The sequence below is a fragment of the Nerophis ophidion genome, linkage group LG26 (genome assembly GCF_033978795.1).
Source record: "Nerophis ophidion isolate RoL-2023_Sa linkage group LG26, RoL_Noph_v1.0, whole genome shotgun sequence".
NCBI classification, from domain to species: Eukaryota; Metazoa; Chordata; class Actinopteri; order Syngnathiformes; family Syngnathidae; genus Nerophis; species Nerophis ophidion.
The window spans coordinates 31,568,399-31,592,655 of NC_084636.1; the positions used below are offsets into that span (position 1 = coordinate 31,568,399).

The 24,257-nt window shown below is 41.8% G+C and overlaps 1 protein-coding gene across 7 annotated transcripts in view; it reads right to left on the minus strand.

Moving 5' to 3' along the window:
• Window positions 1-2,059: 2,059 nt before the first annotated feature.
• The window catches only part of herc2 (HECT and RLD domain containing E3 ubiquitin protein ligase 2), a 274,014-nt gene continuing 251,816 nt past the window's right edge, over window positions 2,060-24,257 (minus strand). For all 7 annotated transcript variants that reach the window (XM_061888270.1, XM_061888266.1, XM_061888265.1 and 4 more), the window contains exons 89-91: window positions 11,976-12,081; window positions 10,297-10,509; window positions 2,060-3,637 (exon numbers count right to left, since the gene is read on the minus strand). In XM_061888270.1, coding sequence (XP_061744254.1) covers window positions 3,365-3,637; window positions 10,297-10,509; window positions 11,976-12,081 — 592 coding nt within the window. In that variant the 3' untranslated portion in view covers window positions 2,060-3,364. The remainder of the gene's footprint in view (window positions 3,638-10,296; window positions 10,510-11,975; window positions 12,082-24,257) is intronic.

Sequence of the window (24,257 nt, forward strand, 5' to 3'; positions counted from 1 at the left end):
TACAACTAATTTAGTTTTAATGTACAACTTATGTAGTTTTAATGTACAACTTATGTAGTTTTAATGTAACTTATGTTTCCTAATGTACAACTAATGTAGTTTTAATGTACAACTTATGTAGTTTTAATGTACAACTTATGTAGTTTTAATGTAACTTATGTTACCTAATGTACAACTAATGTAGTTTTATTGTAACTTACATTTCCTAATATACAACTTATGTAGTTTTAATGTACAACTTATATAGTTTTAATGTAACTTATGTTTCCTAATGTACAACTAATGTAGTTTTAATGTACAACTTATGTAGTGTTATTGTAGCTTATGCTTCCTAATGTACAACTTATGTAGTTTTAATGTAACTTATGTTACCTAATGTACAACTAATGTAGTTTTAATGTACAACTTATGTAGTTTTATTGTAACTTACGTTTCCTAATGTACAACTTATGTAGTTTTAATGTAACTTATGCTTCCTAATGTACAACTTATGTATTTCTAAAGTAACTTACGTTTCCTAATGTACAACTTTTCTTATTCAAACGGGGATAGCAGGTCCATTCTATGTGTCATACTTGATCATTTCGCGATATTGCCATATTTTTGCTGAAAGGATTTAGTAGAAGACCAGGGATAGCTCAATGGTTAAAGCTGCTAGCTCCCAATCAAAGGGCACTGGGTTTAAATCCCAGGCAAATTGATCGGTAACCAGGAAAGCTATAAAAAAAGATAGGTTGATTGGCAACACTAAATTGGCCCTAGTGTGTGAATGTTGTCTGTCTATCTGTGTTGGCCCTGCGATGAGGTGGCGACTTGTCCAGGGTGTACCCCGCCTTCCGCCAGATTGTAGCTGAGATAGGCGCCAGCGCCCCCCGCGACCCCGAAAGAGAATAAGCGGTAGAAAATGGATGGATGGATTTAGTAGAGAACATCCACGATAAAGTTTGCAACTTTCGGTGCTAAGAGAAAAGCCCTGCCTGTACCGGAAGTCGCAGACGATGACGTCACATGTTTGACGGCTCCTCACATATTCACATTGTTTATAATGGGAGCCTCCAACAAAAACTGCTATTCGGACCGAGAAAATGACAATTTCCCCATTAATTTGAGCGAGGATGAAAGATTTGTGTTTGAGGATATTGATAGCGACGGACTAGGAAAAAAAAACAAAAAAAAAAACATGATTGCATTTTGATGTTTTTAGACACATTTACTAGGATAATTCCGGGAAATCCCTTATCTTTCTATTGTGTTGCTAGTGTTTTAGTGAGTTAAATAGTACCTGATAGTCGGAGGGGTGTGTCCACAGGTGTCTTGACGCCATGTCTCAGGGGAGTCGACGGCAGCTGTGGACGACACAAGCTCAGCATTTCTCCGGTAAGAACTGACTTTTTAACCACAATTTTCTCACCGAAACCTGCCGGTTGACATTCCGTCGTGATCCATGTTCTCTTGGCCGCGCTCTGATCCATAGGAAAGTTTCACCTCCAGGAATTTTAAACAAGGAATCACCGTGTGTTTGTGTGGCTAAAAGGCTAAAGCTTCCCAACACCATCTTTCTACTGTGACTTCTCCAATATTAATTGAACAAATTGCAAAAGATTCAGCAACACAGTTCTCCAAAATACTGTGTAATTATGCCGTTAAAACAGACGACTTTTAGCTGTTTGTGTGTGCAGCGCTAATATTTCCTAAAAACCCCTGACGTCTTGCGTACACGTCATCATCACCCGACGTTTCGAAGACGGGAAATTTAAAATTGTAATTTAGTAAACTAAAAAGGCCGTATTGGCATGTGTTGCAATGTTAATATTTCATCATTGATATATAAACTATCAGTGGGTAGTTGTGGCTTTCAGTTGGCCTTTAATGTAGTTGTAATGTAAGTTACAAGCAAGAAGTGAGGGAGTGATTGAAGGTGACAGGGTGAAAGTGTGTGATCATGGTAGGAATGTTGTGTCGGGATTAAAGAAATCTCCCATAATTCCAAGAGGGGCGCCCCTCACGTGCTGGAGTGGAAAGGGGGGGGGCGGAGCTTTAAGCAACACAAAGCCAGTGATTGGTTGATGAGTCACGTTTGTATTCCTGAAGTACGAAGATGGAGTCTGCAGGACTGTCATCATCTTATTTATGTACACACTTTCACTACAACACTTTTGTCAGAACAACAATTTTGTGGATGCAACTTTTTACCTGGCAGCGTATTTACAAGACAGGAAGTGACTTCTTCTGGCGATGTGAAAGTGAAACCAACTTCACTCACAACATGAAAGCAAAGTCCGCACTTCTTTTTCTTCTTCTAAGATCATTTGCAAACACGCACACACACACACACACAAACACACACACTCAGATGAGTGCACACACACACACTCAGATGAGTGCACACATACGCACACACACTCAGATGAGTGCACACACACGCACACACACTCAGATGAGTGCACACACACACACACACACTCAGATGAGTACACACACACGCACACACACTCAGATGAGTGCGCACACACACACACACTCATGAGTGCACACACACACACACACACACACTCAGATGAGTGCACACACACACACACTCAGATGAGTACACACACACGCACACACTCAGATGAGTGCACACACACACACACTCATGAGTGCGCGCACACACACACACACTCAGATGAGTACACACACGCGCACACACTCAGATGAATGCACACACACACACACTCATGAGTGCACACACACACACACACACACACACACACACACACACACACACTCTCAGATGAGTGCACACACACGCACACACACTCATGAGTGCACACACACACTCATGAGTGCACACACACACACACACACACACACACACACACTCTCAGATGAGTACACACACGCACACACACTCAGATGAGTGCACACACACACACACACACACACACACACACTCAGATGAGTGCACACACGCACACACACTCAGATGAGTGCACACACACACACTCAGATGAGTGCACACACACGCACACACACTCATGAGTGCACACACACTCATGAGTGCACACACTCAGATGAGTGCACACACACGCACACACACTCAGATGAGTGCGCACACACACACACACACTCAGATGAGTGTGCACACACACACACACACACACACACTCAGATAAGTGCACACACGCACACACACACACAGATGAGTGCACACACACACACACTCACACACACACACACACACACACACGCACACACACACACACACAAACACACACACACTCAGATGAGTGCACACACACACACACACACACACACACACACTCAGATGAGTGCGTCTGAGAAGAACGCCCGCAGGAATGTGAGCATTAGAAAAGGTCAGAGGTCAGTGCCCAGTGAGATAGTCCTGGGTGGAGTCGGATGCGAAGGAGTCGGCGTCCTCGTTGTCCAGGTCATCGCTGCTGTCGTCGGCGGCGGGCTCCCCCGACAAGGCGATGCGTGCGTAGTCGTCGGTGTCGATGGACTTGCAGAAGTGGATGGCGTACTTGAGCTTGTCCTGCAGCACCTGCTTGCACGAGTACCTGGGCAGCTTGAGCAGGAAGAAGCAGGTGTAGGACTCTGGCAGGAAGTGGTCAGGAGGGTTGTACTTGTCCAGCACCTGCCGGGCGACATCACACTTTGAGACACTTTGTCATCACCTCCTTCAAGTCACCTGCCACTAAAACATCCACCGCCCACTTCTTACTAAAACTACCTAGGCTTCACTACACATCTTAAAATGCTAGCAGTCAGTCGGTTACGTTCTTGGGGGGTTTTTAGGTTTGATCATTTGGGTTTTCTGCAGCAAATTTGATAACATGGTTTAATGTTAAAATATCATGTTAGCATGTAGCTACCATAGCTATGCTGCTAATGTGTGCTGTGTATGTATATTTAACATACATATATATACACATATACATACACAGATGCACATATATGTATACATCCATCCATCCATTTTCTACCGCTTATTCCCTTTCGGGGTCGCGGGGCGCGCTGGCGCCTATCTCAGCTACAATCGGGCGGAAGGCGGGGTACACCCTGGACAAGTCGCCACCTCATCGCAGGGCCAACACAGATAGACAACATTCACACTCACATTCACACACTAGGGCCAATTTAGTGTTGCCAATCAACCTATCCCCAGGTGCATGTCTTTGGAAGTGGGAGGAAGCCGGAGTACCCGGAGGGAACCCACGCATTCACGGGGAGAACATGCAAACTCCACACAGAAAGATCCCAAGCCTGGATTTGAACCCAGGACTGCAGGAACTTCGTATTGTGAGGCAGACGCACTAACCCCTCTGCCACCGTGAGTAAGGGGACAGGACGATTGATCCGTGTTAAAGAAAGAATGAATGGGGCCATGTATCGTGAGATTTTGAGCCAAAACCTCCTTCCATCAGTGAGAGCTTTGAATGGTTGACCAAATACTTATTTTCCGCCATAATTTACAAATAAATTCTTTAAAATTCCTACAATGTGAATACCTGGATATTTTTTTTCACATTCTGTCTCTCACAGTTGAAGTGTACCTATGATGAAGATTACAGACCTCTGTCATCATTTTAAGTGGGAGAACTTGCACAATCGGTGGCTGACTAAATACTTTTTTGCCCCACTGTATATAAATAGTACATTGAAACTACATAAGTTACAATAAACATACATAAGTTGTACATTAAAAGTAAAAAAGTTATTTAAAAATACATAAGTTGTACATTAAAGTAAAAAAGTTATTTAAAAATACATAAGTTGTACATTAAAACTACATAAATTACAATAAACATACATACATTCAATACATAGGATTTCAGCAAGATCTACCCCAGTCTGCTGACATGCAAGTAGAGTAGTAGATTTAAAAAAAAAAAAAAGCTTTTATAATTGTAAAGGACAATGTTTTATCAACTGATTGCAATAATGTAAATTTGTTTTAACTATTAAACGAAACAAAAATATGACTTATTTTAACTTTGTGAAAACATTGGACACAGTGTGTTGTCAAGCTTATGAGATGCGATGCAAGTGTAAGCCACTGTGACACTATTGTTCTTTTTTATTATTTTTATAAATGTCTAATGATAATGTCAGTGAGGGATTTTTAATCACTGCTATGCTGAAATTATAACTAATATTGATACTGTTGTTGATAATATTCATTTTTGTTTCACTACTTTTGTTTTGTTCTGTGTCGTGTTTGTGTCTCCTCTCAATTGCTCTGTTTATTGCAGTTCTGAGTGTTGCTGGGCCAGGTTCGGTTTTGGAATTGGATTGCATTGTTTTGGTATTGCTGGTTTGTTGGATTGATCATAAAAAAAAAGAAATGTATCCGGCTTCCTCCCACTTCCAAAGACATGCACCTGGGGATAGGTTGATTGGCAACACTAAATTGGCCCTAGTGTGTGAATGTGAGTGTGAATGTTGTCTGTCTATCTGTGTTGGCCCTGTGATGAGGTGGCAACTTGTCCAGGGTGTACCCCACCTTCCGCCCGATTGTAGCTGAGATAGGCGCCAGCGCCCCCCGCGACTCCAAAAAGGGAATAAGTGGTAGAAAATGGATGGATGGATGGGAAATAAAAAATCGATTTTAAAATAAATGAGAATCAATTCTGAATCGCACAACGTATTCGAATCGATTTTTTCACCCCCCCCCCCCCCACCCCACCCCCAGCAAATACGTTTCTAGAAGGTTTAGTAAAGGTATAGAAAACCAACAGACCCAACAGGCATGACATGCATGCTGCTGATTTTGTGAAACTGAATCATTTCCTGAAAGGGGCGTGTTCAAAATAATAGCAGTGCCGAGTTCAATTAGTGAGGTCATTGATTATGTGGAGAAAAAAAAACAAAAGGTGTTAAACAGGTGGCCCTTATTTAAGGATCAAGGCAACTGACTGGGCATTTGTCCTTAAAAAACAGAGTGAAATGGGTCGTTCCAGACACTGCTCAGAAGAAGAGCGTTTTTTGATTAAGAAATTAATAAAAGAGGGGAAAACCTATAAAGAAGTGCAGAAAATGATAGGCTGTTCAGCTAAAATGATATCAAACGCTTTAGAATGGCAGCCAAAACCAGAAAGCCCGAGGAAGAAAAAGAGAAACGACTATTGGAATGGATCGGAGGATAACCAAAATGGATCGGAGGATAACCAAAATGGATCGGAGGATAACCAAAATGGATCGGAGGATAACCAAAATGGATCGGAGGATAACCAAAATGAAGATCTAAGATGGCCTGTGAGTACTGGAACAATTAGACGGTGTCTATGTGAAGCCAAGCTACCAGCAAAAAGCCCCCGCAAAGTCCCATTGTTTAAAAAAGAGACGTGCTGAAGCGGTTACAATTTGCCAAAGAACTCATTGACTGGTCTAAAAATAAATGGTGTAATATTTTGTGGACTGATGAGAGTAAGATTGTTCTTTTTGGGTCGAAGGGCCACAGACAGTTTGTCAGACGTCCTGCAAAACACTGAATTCAAGCCCCAGTACACAGTGAAGACGGTGAAGCAAGCATCATGATAAAATTCGCTCCATTCTGTCCACTAAAGACGCCGAGATCATTATCCATGCGTTTGTTACGTCTCGCCTCGACTACTGTAACGTATTATTTTCGGGTCTCCCCATGTCTAGCATTAAAAGATTACAGTTGGTACAAAATGCGGCTGCTAGACTTTTGACAAGAACAAGAAAGTTTGATCACATTACGCCTGTACTGGCTCACCTGCACTGGCTTCCTGTGCACTTAAGATGTGACTTTAAGGTTTTACTACTTACGTATAAAATAATACACGGTCTAGCTCCATCCTATCTTGCCGATTGTATTGTACCATATGTCCCGGCAAGAAATCTGCGTTCAAAGGACTCCGGCTTATTAGTGATTCCCAAAGCCCAAAAAAGTCTGCGGGCTATAGAGCTTTTTCATTTTGGGCTCCAGTACTCTGGAATGCCCTCCCGGTAACAGTTCGAGATGCCACCTCAGTAGAAGCATTTAAGTCTCACCTTAAAACTCATTTGTATACTCTAGCCTTTAAATAGACTCCCTTTTTAGACCAGTTGATCTGCCGTGTCTTTTCTTTTTCTCCTATGTCCCACTCTCCCTTGTGGAGGGGGTCCGGTCCGATCCGATGGCCATGTACTGCTTGCCTGTGTACCGGCTGGGGACATCTCTGCGCTGCTGATCCGCCTCCGCTTGGGATGGTTTCCTGCTGGCTCCGCTGTGAACGGGACTCTCGCTGCTGTGTTGGATCCGCTTTGGACTGGACTCTTGCGACTGTGTTGGATCCATTATGGATTGAACTTTCACAGTATCATGTTAGACCCGCTCAACATCCATTGCTTTCCTCCTCTCCAAGGTTCTCATAGTCATCATTGTCACCGACGTCCCACTGGGTGTGAGTTTTCCTTGCCCTTATGTGGGCCTACCGAGGATGTCGTAGTGGTTTGTGCAGCCCTTTGAGACACTAGTGATTTAGGGCTATATAAGTAAACATTGATTGATTGATGATAAGGGGATGTTTCTCGTACTATGGTGTTGGGCCAATTTATGGCATACCAGGGATCATGGATCAGTTTGAGTACATCAGAATACTGGAAGAAGTCATGAGGAGGAAATGCCCTTGAAATGGGTTCAACAAGACAATGACCACAAACACACCAGCAAGCCAGCAAAATCATGGTTTCAGACAAGCAGAATTCAAGTAATGGAGAGACCAGCACAATCCCCGGACCTTAATCCCTTTGAAAACTTGTGGGCTGACATAAAAAATGCTGTTCATGAGGCAAAACCGTGAAATGCAGAGGAATTGTGGAACGTAGTACAATAGTCCTGGGTTGCAATACCTGTTGGTGGACGCCATGTGCCACAGATGTGAAGCAGTTATCAGAAACCCTGGTTATGCAACTAAATATTAGTTAATGATTCTCAAGAAAGTTGAATATGCAAGCCTTTCTTAGTTTATACAGTACATTTGAGTTTTGGAAAGAAATATGTCTGTACTGCTATTTTTTTGTTTTATATTTATTGACTTTCTGTAAAATATTATCAAATTGAATTACTTTTTTCTAATTGTATGGCTTTGAAATAGAATTTGCAGTGTCCCCAATGCATTTGTGTTCATTAAAATACAATTTGAAAAATGTTGAGGTTTACTCACCTTTTTAAACACACTGCTATTATTATGAACATAACTGTGTATATATATATATATATATATATATATATATATATATATATATATATATATATATATATACACACACACATATATACAGTGGGGGCTTCACGGTGGCAGAGGGGTTAGTGCGTCTGCCTCACAATACGAAGGTCCTGCAGTCCTGGGTTCAAAATCCAGGCTCGGGATCTTTCTGTGTGGAGTTTGCATGTTCTCCCCGTGAATGCGTGGGTTCCCTCCGGGTACTCCGGCTTCCTCCCACTTCCAAAGACATGCACCTGGGGATAGGTTGATTGGCAACACTAAATTGGCCCTAGTGTGTGAATGTGAGTGTGAATGTTGTCTGTCTATCTGTGTTGGCCCTGCGATGAGGTGGCGACTTGTCCAGGGTGTAACCCGCCTCCCGCCCGATTGTAGCTGAGATAGGCGCCAGCGCCCCCCGCGACCCCAAAAAAGGGAATAAGCGGTAGAAAATGGATGGATATATACAGTGGGGCAAAAAAGTATTTAGTCAGCCACCGATTGTGCAAGTTCTCCCACTTAAAATGATGACAGAGGTCTGTAATTTTCACTTGAAGGTACACTTCAACTGTGAGAGACAGAATGTGAAAAAAAATCCAGGAATTCACATTGTAGGAATTTTAAAGAATTTATTTGTAAACTATGGTGGAAAATAAGTATTTGGTCACTTCAAAAATTCAACTCAATACTTTGTAATAAAACCTTTGTTGGCAATAACGATTACTATATGTCTTTACCAGGTTTGCACACACAGTAGCTGGTATTTTGGCCCATTCCTCCATGCAGATCTTCTCGACAGCAGTGATGTTTTGGGGCTGTCACCGAGCAACATGGACTTTCAACTCCCTCCACAGATTTTCTATGGGGTTGAGGTCTGGAGACTGGCTAGGCCACTCCAGGACTTTCAAATGCTTCTTACGGAGCCACTCCTTCGTTGCCCGGGTGGTGTGTTTGGGATCATTGTCATGCTGGAAAACTCAGCCACGTTTCATCTTCAAAGCTCTCACTGATGGAAGGAGGTTTTGGCTCAAAATCTCACGATACATGGCCCCATTCATTCTTTCCTTAACACGGATCAGTCATCCTGTCTCCTTAGCAGAAAAACAGCACCAAAACATGATGTTTCCACCCCCATGCTTCACAGTAGGTGTGGTGTTCTTGGGATGCAACTCAGTATTCTTCTTCCTCCAAACATGGCGAGTTGAGTTTATACCAAAAACTTCTATTTTGGTTTCATCTGACCACATGACATTCTCCCGATCCTCTGTTGTATCATTCATGTGCTCTCAGGCAAACTTCAGACGGGCCTGGACATGCACTGGCTTAAGCAGGGGACACATCTGGCACTGCAGGATTTGATTCCCTATCGGCATAGTGTGTTACTGATGGTAACCTTTGTTACTTTGGTCCCAGCTCTCTGCAGGTCATTCACCAGGTCCCCCCGTGTGGTTCTGGGATTTTTGCCAACAGCTCTTTGGTCTTGGCCATAATGGAGTTTGGAGTCTGACTGTTTGAGGCTGTGGACAGGTGTCTTTTATACAGATAACGAGTCCAAACAGGTTCCATTAATACAGGTAACGAGTGGAGGACAGAAGAGCTTCTTAAAGAAGAAGTTACAGGTCTGTGAGAGCCAGAGATCTTCCTTGTTTGAAGTGACCAAATACTCATTTTCCACCATAATTTACAAATAAATTCTTTACAATTCCTACAATGTAAATTCCTGGATTTTTTTTTCACATTCTGAAATATATATATATATATATATATATATATATATATATATATATATGCGTTTATCCGTTATACAGTGCTCAATACAGGGGTAGAACGGAATATACGTTAGGCCAGTGGTTCTCAACCTTTTTTCGGTGATGTACCCCCGTGAACATTTTTTTAATTCAAGTACCCCCTAATCAGAGCAAAGCGTATTTGGTTGAAACAAAGAGATAAGATTTAATTAATGATTTTGAACATGTTTTAATGATGTTAAATATGATAACCCGTTAGGACAAAAACAGTATTTGATTGTTTCCATGACAATAAACTTGTGTAAAAAAAAAAATTCAATCTGAACTTTTCTTACCTGCACCACAAAGTCTCGCCCCCGGAAGTCAGCGATGGTGCGCGGCAGCCGAGTGCGTCCCCACACGAACCTGAGGAAGAGCGAGCGCTCCGTGTTGGAGAAGGACTCCATGACCTCCCAGAACCACTGGATGAGCGGCGCTGTAGGCTCCACCCCCTTGTAGGTGGCCACTGACTTCAGCAGGTGCAGTGGGATGTCAGGACTCCCACACACCTGGACACAACAACACCTCTTACTTCCTGTCATCTTACTTCCTGTTATCGCTCCTCTTACTTCCTTTTAAATCTCCTTACTTCCTACCATCTTACTTCCTGTTAATGCCCCTCTTACTTGTTAACGCTCCTCTTACTTCCTGCCATCATACTTCCTGTTAACAGACCTCTTACTTGCTGTTAACACTCCTCTTACTTCCTGCTATCTTACTTCCTGTTAATGTTCCTCTTACTTCCTGTTAACGCTCCTCTTACTTCCTGTTAACGCTCCTCTTACTTCCTGTTAACACTCTTCTTGCTATTTTACTTCCTGTTAATGTTCCTCTTTCTTCCTGTTAACGCTCCTCTTACTTCCTGTTAACGCTCCTCTTACTTCTTGCTATCTTACTTCCTGTTAATGTTCTGCTTTCTTCCTGTTAACGCTCCTCTTACTTCCTGTTAACGCTCCTCTTACTTCCTGCTATCTTACTTCCTGTTAATGCTCCTCTTTATTCTTGTTAACGCTCCACTTACTTCCTGTTAACGCTCCTCTTACTCCCTGCTATCTTACTTCCTGTTAATGCTCCTCTTTCTTCCTGTTAACTCTCCTCTTACTTCCTGCTATCTTACTTCCTGTTAATGCCCATCTTACTTCCTGTTAACTCTCCTCTTACTTCCTGTTAATGCACATCTTACTTCCGGTTAACGCTCCTCTTAATTCCTGCTATCTTACTTCCTGTTAATGCTGCTCTTACTACCTGTTAACGCTCCTCTTACTTCCTATTAAGACTCCTCTTACTTCCTGCTATCTTACTTCCTGTTAATGCCCATCTTACTTCCTGTTAACTCTCCTCTTACTTCCTATTAACACTCCTCTTACTTCTTGTTAACACTCCTCTTACTTCTTGTTAACACTCCTCTTACTTCTTGTTAACAATCCTCTTCTTGTAAACTCTTCTCTTACTTCTTGTTACTTCTAGCTACTTTCTGTTAACACTCCTCTTACTTCCTGTTAACGCTCCTCTTACTTCCTGCCATTTACTTCCTGTTAACGCTCCTCTTACTTCCTGTTAACTCTACTCTTTTTTCCTGTTAACACTCTTACTTTTTGTTAACGCCCCTCTTACTTCCGGCCATTTACTTCCTGGTAATGCACCACTTATTTCCTGTTAACACTCCTCTTACTTTTTGTTAACACTCCCCTTACTTCTTGTTAACGCTGTTAACACTCCTCTTACTTCCTGTTAACAATCCTCTTACTTCCTGTTAACGCTCCTCTTACTTCCTGCCATCTTACTTTTTGTTAACACTCTTACTTCCTTCCATTTACTTCCTGTTACCTGTACTTTTACTTTCTGTCAACACTCTTACTTCCTGCTAACGCTCTTCTTACTTCCTGTTAACCACAAGTGCTAACACAGCTCTTACTTCCTGCTAACTCCAAGCGCTGACAGGTGTGTCACTGGGCTAACATGTGTGCACACTCACCATAGTTTCCAGTTCATAACCGGTGAAGAGTGAGAGCAGAGGAACAGGAACAACACGAGCCATTCCTTCGCGTACGGCAGACACCTGCTCGTCAAACTCGTGCAACCTGCAGCCAATAGACATGCAGTAATACTGTCAGACACGCAGTAATACTGTCAGACACACAGTAATGCTGTCAGACACACAGTAATACTGTCAGACATGCAGTAATACTGTCAGACACGCAGTAATACTGTCAGACACGCAGTAATACTGTCAGACACGCATTAATACTGTCAGACACACAGTAATACTGTCAGACACACAGTAATGCTGTCAGACACACAGTAATACTGTCAGACATGCAGTAATACTGTCAGACACGCAGTAATACTGTCAGACACGCAGTAATGCTGTCAGACACGCAGTAATGCTGTCAGACATGCAGTAATACTGTCAGACACGCAGTAATACTGTCAGACACGCAGTAATACTGTCAGACACGCAGTAATACTGTCAGACACGCAGTAATACTGTCAGACACGCATTAATACTGTCAGACACGCAGTAATACTGTCAGACACGCAGTAATACTGTCAGACACGCAGTAATACTGTCAGACACGCAGTAATACTGTCAGACACGCAGTAATACTGTCAGACACGCAGTAATACTGTCAGACACGCAGTAATACTGTCAGACACGCATTAATACTGTCAGACAGGCAGTAATACTGTCAGACAGGCAGTAATACTGTCAGACAGGCAGTAATACTGTCAGACACGCAGTAATACTGTCAGACACGCAGTAATACTGTCAGACACGCAGTAATACTGTCAGACAGGCAGTAATACTGTCAGACAGGCAGTAATACTGTCAGACAGGCAGTAATACTGTCAGACACGCAGTAATACTGTCAGACACGCAGTAATACTGTCAGACACGCAGTAATACTGTCAGACACGCATTAATACTGTCAGACACGCAGTAATACTGTCAGACACGCAGTAATACTGTCAGACACGCAGTAATACTGTCAGACACGCAGTAATACTGTCAGACACACAGTAATACTGTCAGACACGCAGTAATGCTGTCAGACACGCATTAATACTGTCAGACACGCAGTAATACTGTCAGACACGCAGTAATACTGTCAGACACGCAGTAATACTGTCAGACACGCATTAATACTGTCAGACATGCAGTAATACTGTCAGGAACGCAGTAATACTGTCAAGACACACAGTAATACTGTCAGAAATTCAGTAATACTGTCAGACACACAGTAATACTTTCAGACATGCAGTAATACTGTCAGGAACGCAGTAATACTGTCAAGACACACAGTAATACTGTCAGAAATTCAGTAATACTGTCAGAAACGCAGTAATACTGTCAGACATGCAGTAATACTGTCAGGAACGCAGTAATACTGTCAAGACATACAGTAATACTGTCAGAAATTCAGTAATACTGTCAGACACACAGTAATACTTTCAGACCCGAAGTAATAATGTCAGGAACACAGTAATGCTGTCAGAAACGCAGTAATACTGTTGGACATGCGGCAATACTGTCATGAACACAGTAATACTGTCAGACACGCAGTAATACTGTCAGACACGCAGTAATACTGTCAGACACGCAGTAATACTGTCAGACACGCAGTAATACTGTCAGACATGCAGTATTACTGTCAAGACACACAGTAATACTGTTAGGAACGCAGTAATACTGTCAGACACGCAGTAATACTGTCAGACACGCAGTAATACTGTCAGAAACGCAATAATACTGTCAGACATGCAGTAATACTGTCAGACACGCAGTAATACTGTCAGACACGCAGTAATACTGTCAGACACGCAGTAATACTGTCAGACACGCAGTAATACTGTCAGACACGCAGTAATACTGTCAGACACGCAGTAATACTGTCAGACACGCAGTAATACTGTCAGACACGCAGTAATACTGTCAGACACGCAGTAATACTGTCAGACACGCAGTAATACTGTCAGACACGCAGTAATACTGTCAGACACGCATTAATACTGTCAGACACGCAGTAATACTGTCAGACACGCAGTAATACTGTCAGACACGCAGTAATACTGTCAGACACGCAGTAATACTGTCAGACACGCAGTAATACTGTCAGACACGCAGTAATACTGTCAGACACGCAGTAATACTGTCAGACACACAGTAATACTGTCAGACACGCAGTAATGCTGTCAGACACGCATTAATACTGTCAGACACGCAGTAATACTGTCAGACACGCAGTAATACTGTCAGACACGCAGTAATACTGTCAGACACGCAGTAATACTGTCAGACACGCAGTAATACTGTCAGACACGCAGTAATACTGTCAGACACGCAGTAATACTGTCAGACACGCAGTAATACTGTCAGACATGCAGTAATACTGTCAGACACGCAGTAATACTGTCAGACACGCAGTAATACTGTCAGACACGCAGTAATACTGTCAGACACGCATTAATACTGTCAGACATGCAGTAATACTGTCAGGAACGCAGTAAACCAAACGACTTTTTTGCGCTAAATGAGGCATGTCCTCCTAACTTTACACATGCGCATATTGCCCGTCCGCTTAAAAGGGGTGGGGGGGTCGCACTAATATACAACGAAAACTTTAACCTTAGTCCTAACATAAATAATAAATATAAATCGTTTGAGGTGCTTACTATGAGGTCTGTCACACCGCTGCCTCTACACCTGGCTGTTATCTACCGCCCCCCAGGGCCCTGTTCGGACTTCATCAATGAATTCTCAGAGTTCGTTGCTGATCTAGTGACACACGCCGATAATATAATCATAATGGGGGACTTTAATATCCATATGAATACCCCATCGGACCCACCGTGCGTAGCGCTCCAGACTATAATTGATAGCTGTGGTCTCACACAAATAATAAATGAACCCACGCATCGCAACGGTAATACGATAGACCTAGTGCTTGTCAAGGGTATCACCGCTTCCAAAGTTACGATACTCCCGTATACTAAAGTATTGTCCGATCATTACCTTATAAAATTCGAGGTTCAGACGCATGTTCGTCAAACTAATAATAATAATAACTGCTATAGCAGCCGCAACATTAATACGGCCACAACGACAGCTCTTGCTGACCTACTGCCCTCGGTAATGGCACCATTCCCAAAGTATGTGGGCTCTATTGATAACCTCACTAACAACTTTAACGACGCCCTGCGCGAAACCATTGATAACATAGCACCGCTAAAGTTAAAAAAGGCTCCAAAAAAGCGCACCCCGTGGTTTACAGAAGAAACTAGAGCTCAGAAATTATTATGCAGAAAGCTGGAACGCAAATGGCGCACGACTAAACTTGAGGTGCACCATCAAGCATTTAGTGATGGTTTAATAACTTATAAACGCATGCTTACCTTAGCTAAAGCTAATTATTACTCAAATCTCATCCACCGCAATAAAAACGATCCTAAATTTTTGTTTAGTACGGTAGCATCGCTAACCCAACAAGGGACTCCTTCCAGTAGCTCCACCCACTCAGCTGATGACTTTATGCAATTCTTTAGTAAGAAAATTGAAGTCATTAGAAAGGAGATTAAAGACAATGCGTCCCAGCTACAACGGGGTTCTATTAACACTGACACGATTGTATATACGGCGGATACTGCCCTCCAAAATAGTTTCTCTCGTTTTGAGGAAATAACATTAGAGGAATTGTTACAACGTGTAAATGGAATAAAACAAACAACATGTTTACTTGACCCTCTTCCAGGGAAACTGATCAAGGAGCTCTTTGTATTATTAGGTCCATCAGTGCTAAATATTATAAACTTATCACTTTCCTCGGGCACTGTTCCCCTAGCATTCAAAAAGCGGTTATTCATCCTCTTCTTAAAAGACCTAACCTCGATCCTGACCTCATGGTAAACTACCGACCGGTGTCTCGCCTTCCGTTTATTTCAAAAATCCTCGAAAAAATTGTTGCGGAGCAGTTAAATGAACACTTAGCGTCTAACAATCTATGTGAAACCTTTCAATCCGGTTTCAGGGCAAATCACTCGACGGAGACAGCCCTCGCAAAAATGACTAATGATCTATTGCTAACGATGGATTCTGATGCGTCATCTATGTTGCTGCTCCTCGATCTTAGCGCTGCTTTCGATACCGTCGATCATAATATTTTATTAGAACGTATCAAAACACGAATTGGTATGTCAGACTTAGCCCTGTCTTGGTTTAACTCTTATCTTACTGATAGGATGCAGTGTGTCTCCCATAACAATGTGACCTCGGGCTACGTTAAGGTAACGTGTGGAGTTCCCCAGGGTTCGGTCCTTGGCCCTGCACTCTTCAGCATCTACATGCTGCCGCTAGGTGACATCATACGCAAATACGGTGTTAGCTTTCACTGTTATGCTGATGACACCCAACTCTACATGCCCCTAAAGCTGACCAACACGCCGGATTGTAGTCAGCTGGAGGCGTGTCTTAATGAAATTAAACAATGGATGTCCGCTAACTTTTTGCAACTCAACGCCAAAAAAACGGAAATGCTGATTATCGGTCCTGCTAGACACCGAACTCTATTTAATAATACAACTCTAACATTTGACAACCAAACAATTAAACAAGGCGACACGGTAAAGAATCTGGGTATTATCTTCGACCCAACTCTCTCCTTTGAGGCACACATTAAAAGCGTTACTAAAACGGCCTTCTTTCATCTCCGTAATATCGCTAAAATTCGCTCCATTCTGTCCACTAAAGACGCTGAGATCATTATCCATGCGTTTGTTACGTCTCGCCTCGACTACTGTAACGTATTATTTTCGGGTCTCCCCATGTCTAGCATTAAAAGATTACAGTTGGTACAAAATGCGGCTGCTAGACTTTTGACAAGAACAAGAAAGTTTGATCACATTACGCCTGTACTGGCTCACCTGCACTGGCTTCCTGTGCACTTAAGATGTGACTTTAAGGTTTTACTACTTACGTATAAAATACTACACGGTCTAGCTCCATCCTATCTTGCCGATTGTATTGTACCATATGTCCCGGCAAGAAATCTGCGTTCAAAGGACTCCGGCTTGTTAGTGATTCCCAAAGCCCAAAAAAAGTCTGCGGGCTATAGAGCGTTTTCCGTTCGGGCTCCAGTACTCTGGAATGCCCTCCCGGTAACAGTTCGAGATGCTACCTCAGTAGAAGCATTTAAGTCTCACCTTAAAACTCATTTGTATACTCTAGCCTTTAAATAGACTCCCTTTTTAGACCAGTTGATCTGCTGTTTCTTTTCTTTTTCTTCTATGTCCCACTCTCCCCTGTGGAGGGGGTCCGGTCCGATCCGGTGGCCATGTACTGCTTGCCTGTGTATCGGTTGGGGACATCTCTGCGCTGCTGATCCGCCTCGACATCTCTGCGCTGCTGATCCGCCTCCGCTTGGGATGGTTTCCTGCTGGCTCCGCTGTGAACGGGACTCTCGCTGCTGAGTTGGACCCGCTTTGGACTGGACTCTCGCGACTATGTTGGATCCATTGTGGATTGAACTTTCACAGTATCATGTTAGACCCGCTCGACATCCATTGCTTTCCTCCTCTCTAAGGTTCTCATAATCATTATTGTCACAGACGTCCCACTGGATCATTATTGTCACCGATGTCCCACTGGGTGTGAGTTTTCCTTGCCCTTATGTGGGCCTACCGAGGATGTCGTGGTGGTTTGTGCAGCCCTTTGAGACACTAGTGATTTAGGGCTATATAAGTAAACATTGATTGATTGATTGAATACTGTCAAGACACACAGTAATACTGTCAGAAATTCAGTAATACTGTCAGACACACAGTAATACTTTCAGACATGCAGTAATACTGTCAGGAACGCAGTAATACTGTCAAGACACACAGTAATACTGTCAGAAATTCAGTAATACTGTCAGAAACGCAGTAATACTGTCAGACATGCAGTAATACTGTCAGGAACGCAGTAATACTGTCAAGACATACAGTAATACTGTCAGAAATTCAGTAATACTGTCAGACACACAGTAATACTTTCAGACCCGAAGTAATAATGTCAGGAACACAGTAATGCTGTCAGAAACGCAGTAATACTGTTGGACATGCGGCAATACTGTCATGAACACAGTAATACTGTCAGACACGCAGTAATACTGTCAGACACGCAGTAATACTGTCAGACACGCAGTAATACTGTCAGACATGCAGTATTACTGTCAAGACACACAGTAATACTGTTAGGAACGCAGTAATACTGTCAGACACGCAGTAATACTGTCAGACACGCAGTAATACTGTCAGAAACGCAGTAATACTGTCAGACATGCAGTAATACTGTCAGACACGCAGTAATACTGTCAGACACGCAGTAATACTGTCAGACACGCAGTAATACTGTCAGACACGCAGTAATACTGTCAGACACGCAGTAATACTGTCAGACACGCAGTAATACTGTCAGACACGCAGTAATACTGTCAGACACGCAGTAATACTGTCAGACACGCAGTAATACTGTCAGACACGCAGTAATACTGTCAGACACGCAGTAATACTGTCAGACACGCAGTAATACTGTCAGACACGCAGTAATACTGTCAGACACGCAGTAATACTGTCAGGAACGCAGTAATACTGTCAAGACACACAGTAATACTGTCAGAAATTCAGTAATACTGTCAGACACACAGTAATACTTTCAGACCCGAAGTAATAATGTCAGGAACACAGTAATGCTGTCAGAAACGCAGTAATACTGTCAGACACGCAGTAATACTGTCAGACACGCAGTAATACTGTCAGACACGCAGTAATACTGTCAGACACGCATTAATACTGTCAGACATGCAGTATTACTGTCAAGACACACAGTAATACTGTTAGGAACACAGTAATACTGTCAGACACGCAGTAATACTGTCAGACACGCAGTAATACTGTCAGAAACGCAATAATACTGTCAGACATGCAGTAATACTGTCAGACATGCAGTAATACTGTCAGACACGCAGTAATACTGTCAGACACGCAGTAATACTGTCAGACACGCAGTAATACTGTCAGACACGCAGTAATACTGTCAGACACGCAGTAATACTGTCAGACACGCAGTAATACTGTCAGACACGCATTAATACTGTCAGACACGCATTAATACTGTCAGACACGCAGTAATACTGTCAGACACGCAGTAATACTGTCAGACACGCAGTAATACTGTCAGACAGGGAGTAATACTGTCAGACAGGGAGTAATACTGTCAGACAGGCAGTAATACTGTCAGACACGCAGTAATACTGTCAGACACGCAGTAATACTGTCAGACACGCATTAATACTGTCAGACACGCAGTAATACTGTCAGACACGCAGTAATACTGTCAGACACGCAGTAATACTGTCAGACACGCATTAATACTGTCAGACACGCAGTAATACTGTCAGACACGCAGTAATACTGTCAGACACGCAGTAATACTGTCAGACACGCAGTAATACTGTCAGACACGCAGTAATACTGTCAGACACGCAGTAATACTGTCAGACACGCAGTAATACTGTCAGACACGCAGTAATACTGTCAGACACGCATTAATACTGTCAGGAACGCAGTAATACTGTCAGACACACAGTAATACTTTCAGACATGCAGTAATACTGTCAGGAACGCAGTAATACTGTCAAGACACACAGTAATACTGTCAGAAATTCAGTAATACTGTCAGAAACGCAGTAATACTGTCAGACATGCAGTAATACTGTCAGGAACGCAGTAATACTGTCAAGACACACAGTAATACTGTCAGAAATTCAGTAATACTGTCAGACACACAGTAATACTTTCAGACCCGAAGTAATAATGTCAGGAACACAGTAATGCTGTCAGAAACGCAGTAATACTGTTGGACATGCGGCAATACTGTCAGACACGCAGTAATACTGTCAGACACGCAGTAATACTGTCAGACACGCAGTAATACTGTCAGACACGCAGTAATACTGTCAGACACGCAGTAATACTGTCAGACATGCAGTATTACTGTCAAGACACACAGTAATACTGTTAGGAACACAGTAATACTGTCAGACACGCAGTAATACTGTCAGAAACGCAATAATACTGTCAGACATGCAGTAATACTGTCAGACACGCAGTAATACTGTCAGACACGCAGTAATACTGTCAGACACGCAGTAATACTGTCAGACACGCAGTAATACTGTCAGACACGCAGTAATACTGTCAGACACGCAGTAATACTGTCAGACACGCAGTAATACTGTCAGGAACGCAGTAATACTGTCAAGACACACAGTAATAACGTCAGAAATTCAGTAATACTGTCAGAAACGCAGTAATACTGTCAGACATGCAGTAATACTGTCAGGAACGCAGTAATACTGTCAAGACACACAGTAATACTGTCAGAAATTCAGTAATACTGTCAGACACACAGTAATACTTTCAGACCCGAAGTAATAATGTCAGGAACACAGTAATGCTGTCAGAAACGCAGTAATACTGTTGGACATGCGGCAATACTGTCATGAACACAGTAATACTGTCAGACACGCAGTAATACTGTCAGACACGCAGTAATACTGTCAGACACGCAGTAATACTGTCAGACATGCAGTATTACTGTCAAGACACACAGTAATACTGTTAGGAACACAGTAATACTGTCAGACACGCAGTAATACTGTCAGACACGCAGTAATACTGTCAGAAACGCAATAATACTGTCAGACATGCAGTAATACTGTCAGACATGCAGTAATACTGTCAGACACGCAGTAATACTGTCAGACACGCAGTAATACTGTCAGACACGCAGTAATACTGTCAGACACGCAGTAATACTGTCAGACACGCAGTAATACTGTCAGGAACGCAGTAATACTGTCAAGACACACAGTAATACTGTCAGAAATTCAGTAATACTGTCAGAAACGCAGTAATACTGTCAGACATGCAGTAATACTGTCAGGAACGCAGTAATACTGTCAAGACACACAGTAATACTGTCAGAAATTCAGTAATACTGTCAGACACACAGTAATACTTTCAGACCCGAAGTAATAATGTCAGGAACACAGTAATGCTGTCAGAAACGCAGTAATACTGTTGGACATGCGGCAATACTGTCATGAACACAGTAATACTGTCAGACACGCAGTAATACTGTCAGACACGCAGTAATACTGTCAGACACGCAGTAATACTGTCAGACACGCAGTAATACTGTCAGACACGCAGTAATACTGTCAGACACGCAGTAATACTGTCAGACACGCAGTAATACTGTCAGACATGCAGTATTACTGTCAAGACACACAGTAATACTGTCAGGAACACAGTAATACTGTCAGACACGCAGTAATACTGTCAGACACGCAGTAATACTGTCAGACACGCAGTAATACTGTCAGACACGCAGTAATACTGTCAGAAACGCAATAATACTGTCAGACATGCAGTAATACTGTCAGACATGCAGTAATACTGTCAGACACGCAGTAATACTGTCAGAAATTCAGTAATACTGTCAGAAACGCAGTAATACTGTCAGACATGCAGTAATACTGTCAGAAATTCAGTAATACTGTCAGACACACAGTAATACTTTCAGACCCGAAGTAATAATGTCAGGAACACAGTAATGCTGTCAGAAACGCAGTAATACTGTTGGACATGCGGCAATACTGTCATGAACACAGTAATACTGTCAGACACGCAGTAATACTGTCAGACACGCAGTAATACTGTCAGACACGCAGTAATACTGTCAGACACGCAGTAATACTGTCAGACACGCAGTAATACTGTCAGACACGCAGTAATACTGTCAGACACGCAGTAATACTGTCAGACACGCAGTAATACTGTCAGACACGCAGTAATACTGTCAGACACGCAGTAATACTGTCAGACACGCAGTAATACTGTCAGACACGCAGTAATACTGTCAGACATGCAGTATTACTGTCAAGACACACAGTAATACTGTTAGGAACACAGTAATACTGTCAGACACGCAGTAATACTGTCAGACACGCAGTAATACTGTCAGACACGCAGTAATACTGTCAGACACGCAGTAATACTGTCAGAAACGCAATAATACTGTCAGACATGCAGTAATACTGTCAGACATGCAGTAATACTGTCAGACACGCAGTAATACTGTCAGACACGCAGTAATACTGTCAGACACGCAGTAATACTGTCAGACATGCAGTAATACTGTCAGACACGCAGTAATACTGTCAGACACGCAGTAATACTGTCAGACACGCAGTAATACTGTCAGACACGCAGTAATACTGTCAGACACGCAGTAATACTGTCAGACACGCAGTAATACTGTCAGACACGCAGTAATACTGTCAGACACGCAGTAATACTGTCAGACACGCAGTAATACTGTCAGAAAAGTAAGAAAGTGAGCAGTGAACAGTGCAGTTCCCCTCCAGGCCTGTGAGTGGCAGTAGTGTGCCTTACTGCCACACTGACAATGTTCACTCCAGCGCCCTCTTGCAGATCCCTTCATGCACATTTATTCAGGTTTGCACCAAAAAGGTAAAAGTTTCTTCCTCATGTTGCTTATCTAACATGTGTGTGGAAAATATTTTGCATAGCTGATATTTCCTATAAGTCATCTTCAAAGCAATTTTAGATGAGCGTCAATAATACTTATGTATACAGATGTATGTATGTTTATACATATGTATTTAAACATTCATATGTACATACATGTACATATATTTATATATATATATATACATAAATATATATAGATCAATATATATGTATACATACACATACATATATATGTGCACATATACATATATATACTGTATATATGCAATATATATATATACATACATATATACACATATATACACACATATATATATATATGTATATATATATATGTGTTTTTTATAATACGATGAATATTTAAGAATAATTATGGTATTAAAAAATATAACAGTAGTATAATAATAAGTTATTGTATTAGTATATTAATACTGGGAACGGCGTGGTGAAGTTGCCGTGCCAGCAATCTGAGGGTTACTGGTTCAATCTCCACTTTCTACCATCCTAGTCACGTCCATTGTGTCCTTGGGCAAGACACTTCACCCTTGCTCCTGATGGGTGCTGGTTGGCGCCTTGCATGGCAGCTCCCTCCATCAGAGTGTGAATGTGTGTGTGAATGGGTGAATGTTGAAATACTCTCAAAGCGCTTTGGGCTCCTTGAAAAGGGGTAGAAAAGCGCTATACAAGTACAACCCATTTACCATTTACTATTACTAAAATAACAAAAAATGTCATAAGTATCATAGTAATATATATATTATACTAATGACAATTATCATTGATAGTTTATATTTGTATTGATCAAATTATGATTATAGTGCATTATTTATAATAGTACATACTAGGGGTGTGGGAAAAAATCGATTCGAATACGAATCGCGATTCAGAATTGATTGTCTTTTTTTTTTAAATCTATTTTATTTTATTTTATTTATTTATCAATCCAACAAACCAGTACACAGCAATACAATAACAATGCAATCCAATTCCAAAACCAAACCTGACCCAGCAACACTCAGAACTGCAATAAACAGAGCAATTGAGAGGAGACACAAACACCACACAGAACAAACCAAAAGTAGTGAAACAAAAATGAATATTATCAACAACAGTATCAATATTAGTTATAATTTCAGCATAGCAGTGATTAAAAATCCCTCATTGACATTATCATTAGACATTTAGAAAAAATAAAAAAAAATGTCACAGTGGCTTACACTTCATCACATCTCATAAGCTTGACAACACACTGTGTCCAATATTTTCACAAAGATAAAATAAGTCATATTTTTGGTTCGTTTAATAGTTAAAACAAATCTACATTATTGCAATCAGTTGATAAAACATTGTCCTTTACAATTATAAAAGCTTTTAAAAAAAAAATCTACTACTCTGCTAGCATGTCAGCAGACTGGGGTAGATCCTGCTGAAATCCTATGAATTGAATGAATACAGAATCGTTTTGAATCGGAAAAATACCGTTTTTGAATCGAAAATCGCGTTGAATAAAAAAAAAAAATCGATATATAATCGAATCGCCCAAGAATCGATATTAAATGGGTTGTACTTGTGTAGCGCTTTTCTACCTTCAAGGTACTCAAAGCGCTTTGACACTACTTCGCTCAGGACACAACGGACGTGACGAGGTTGGTACTAGGTGGGG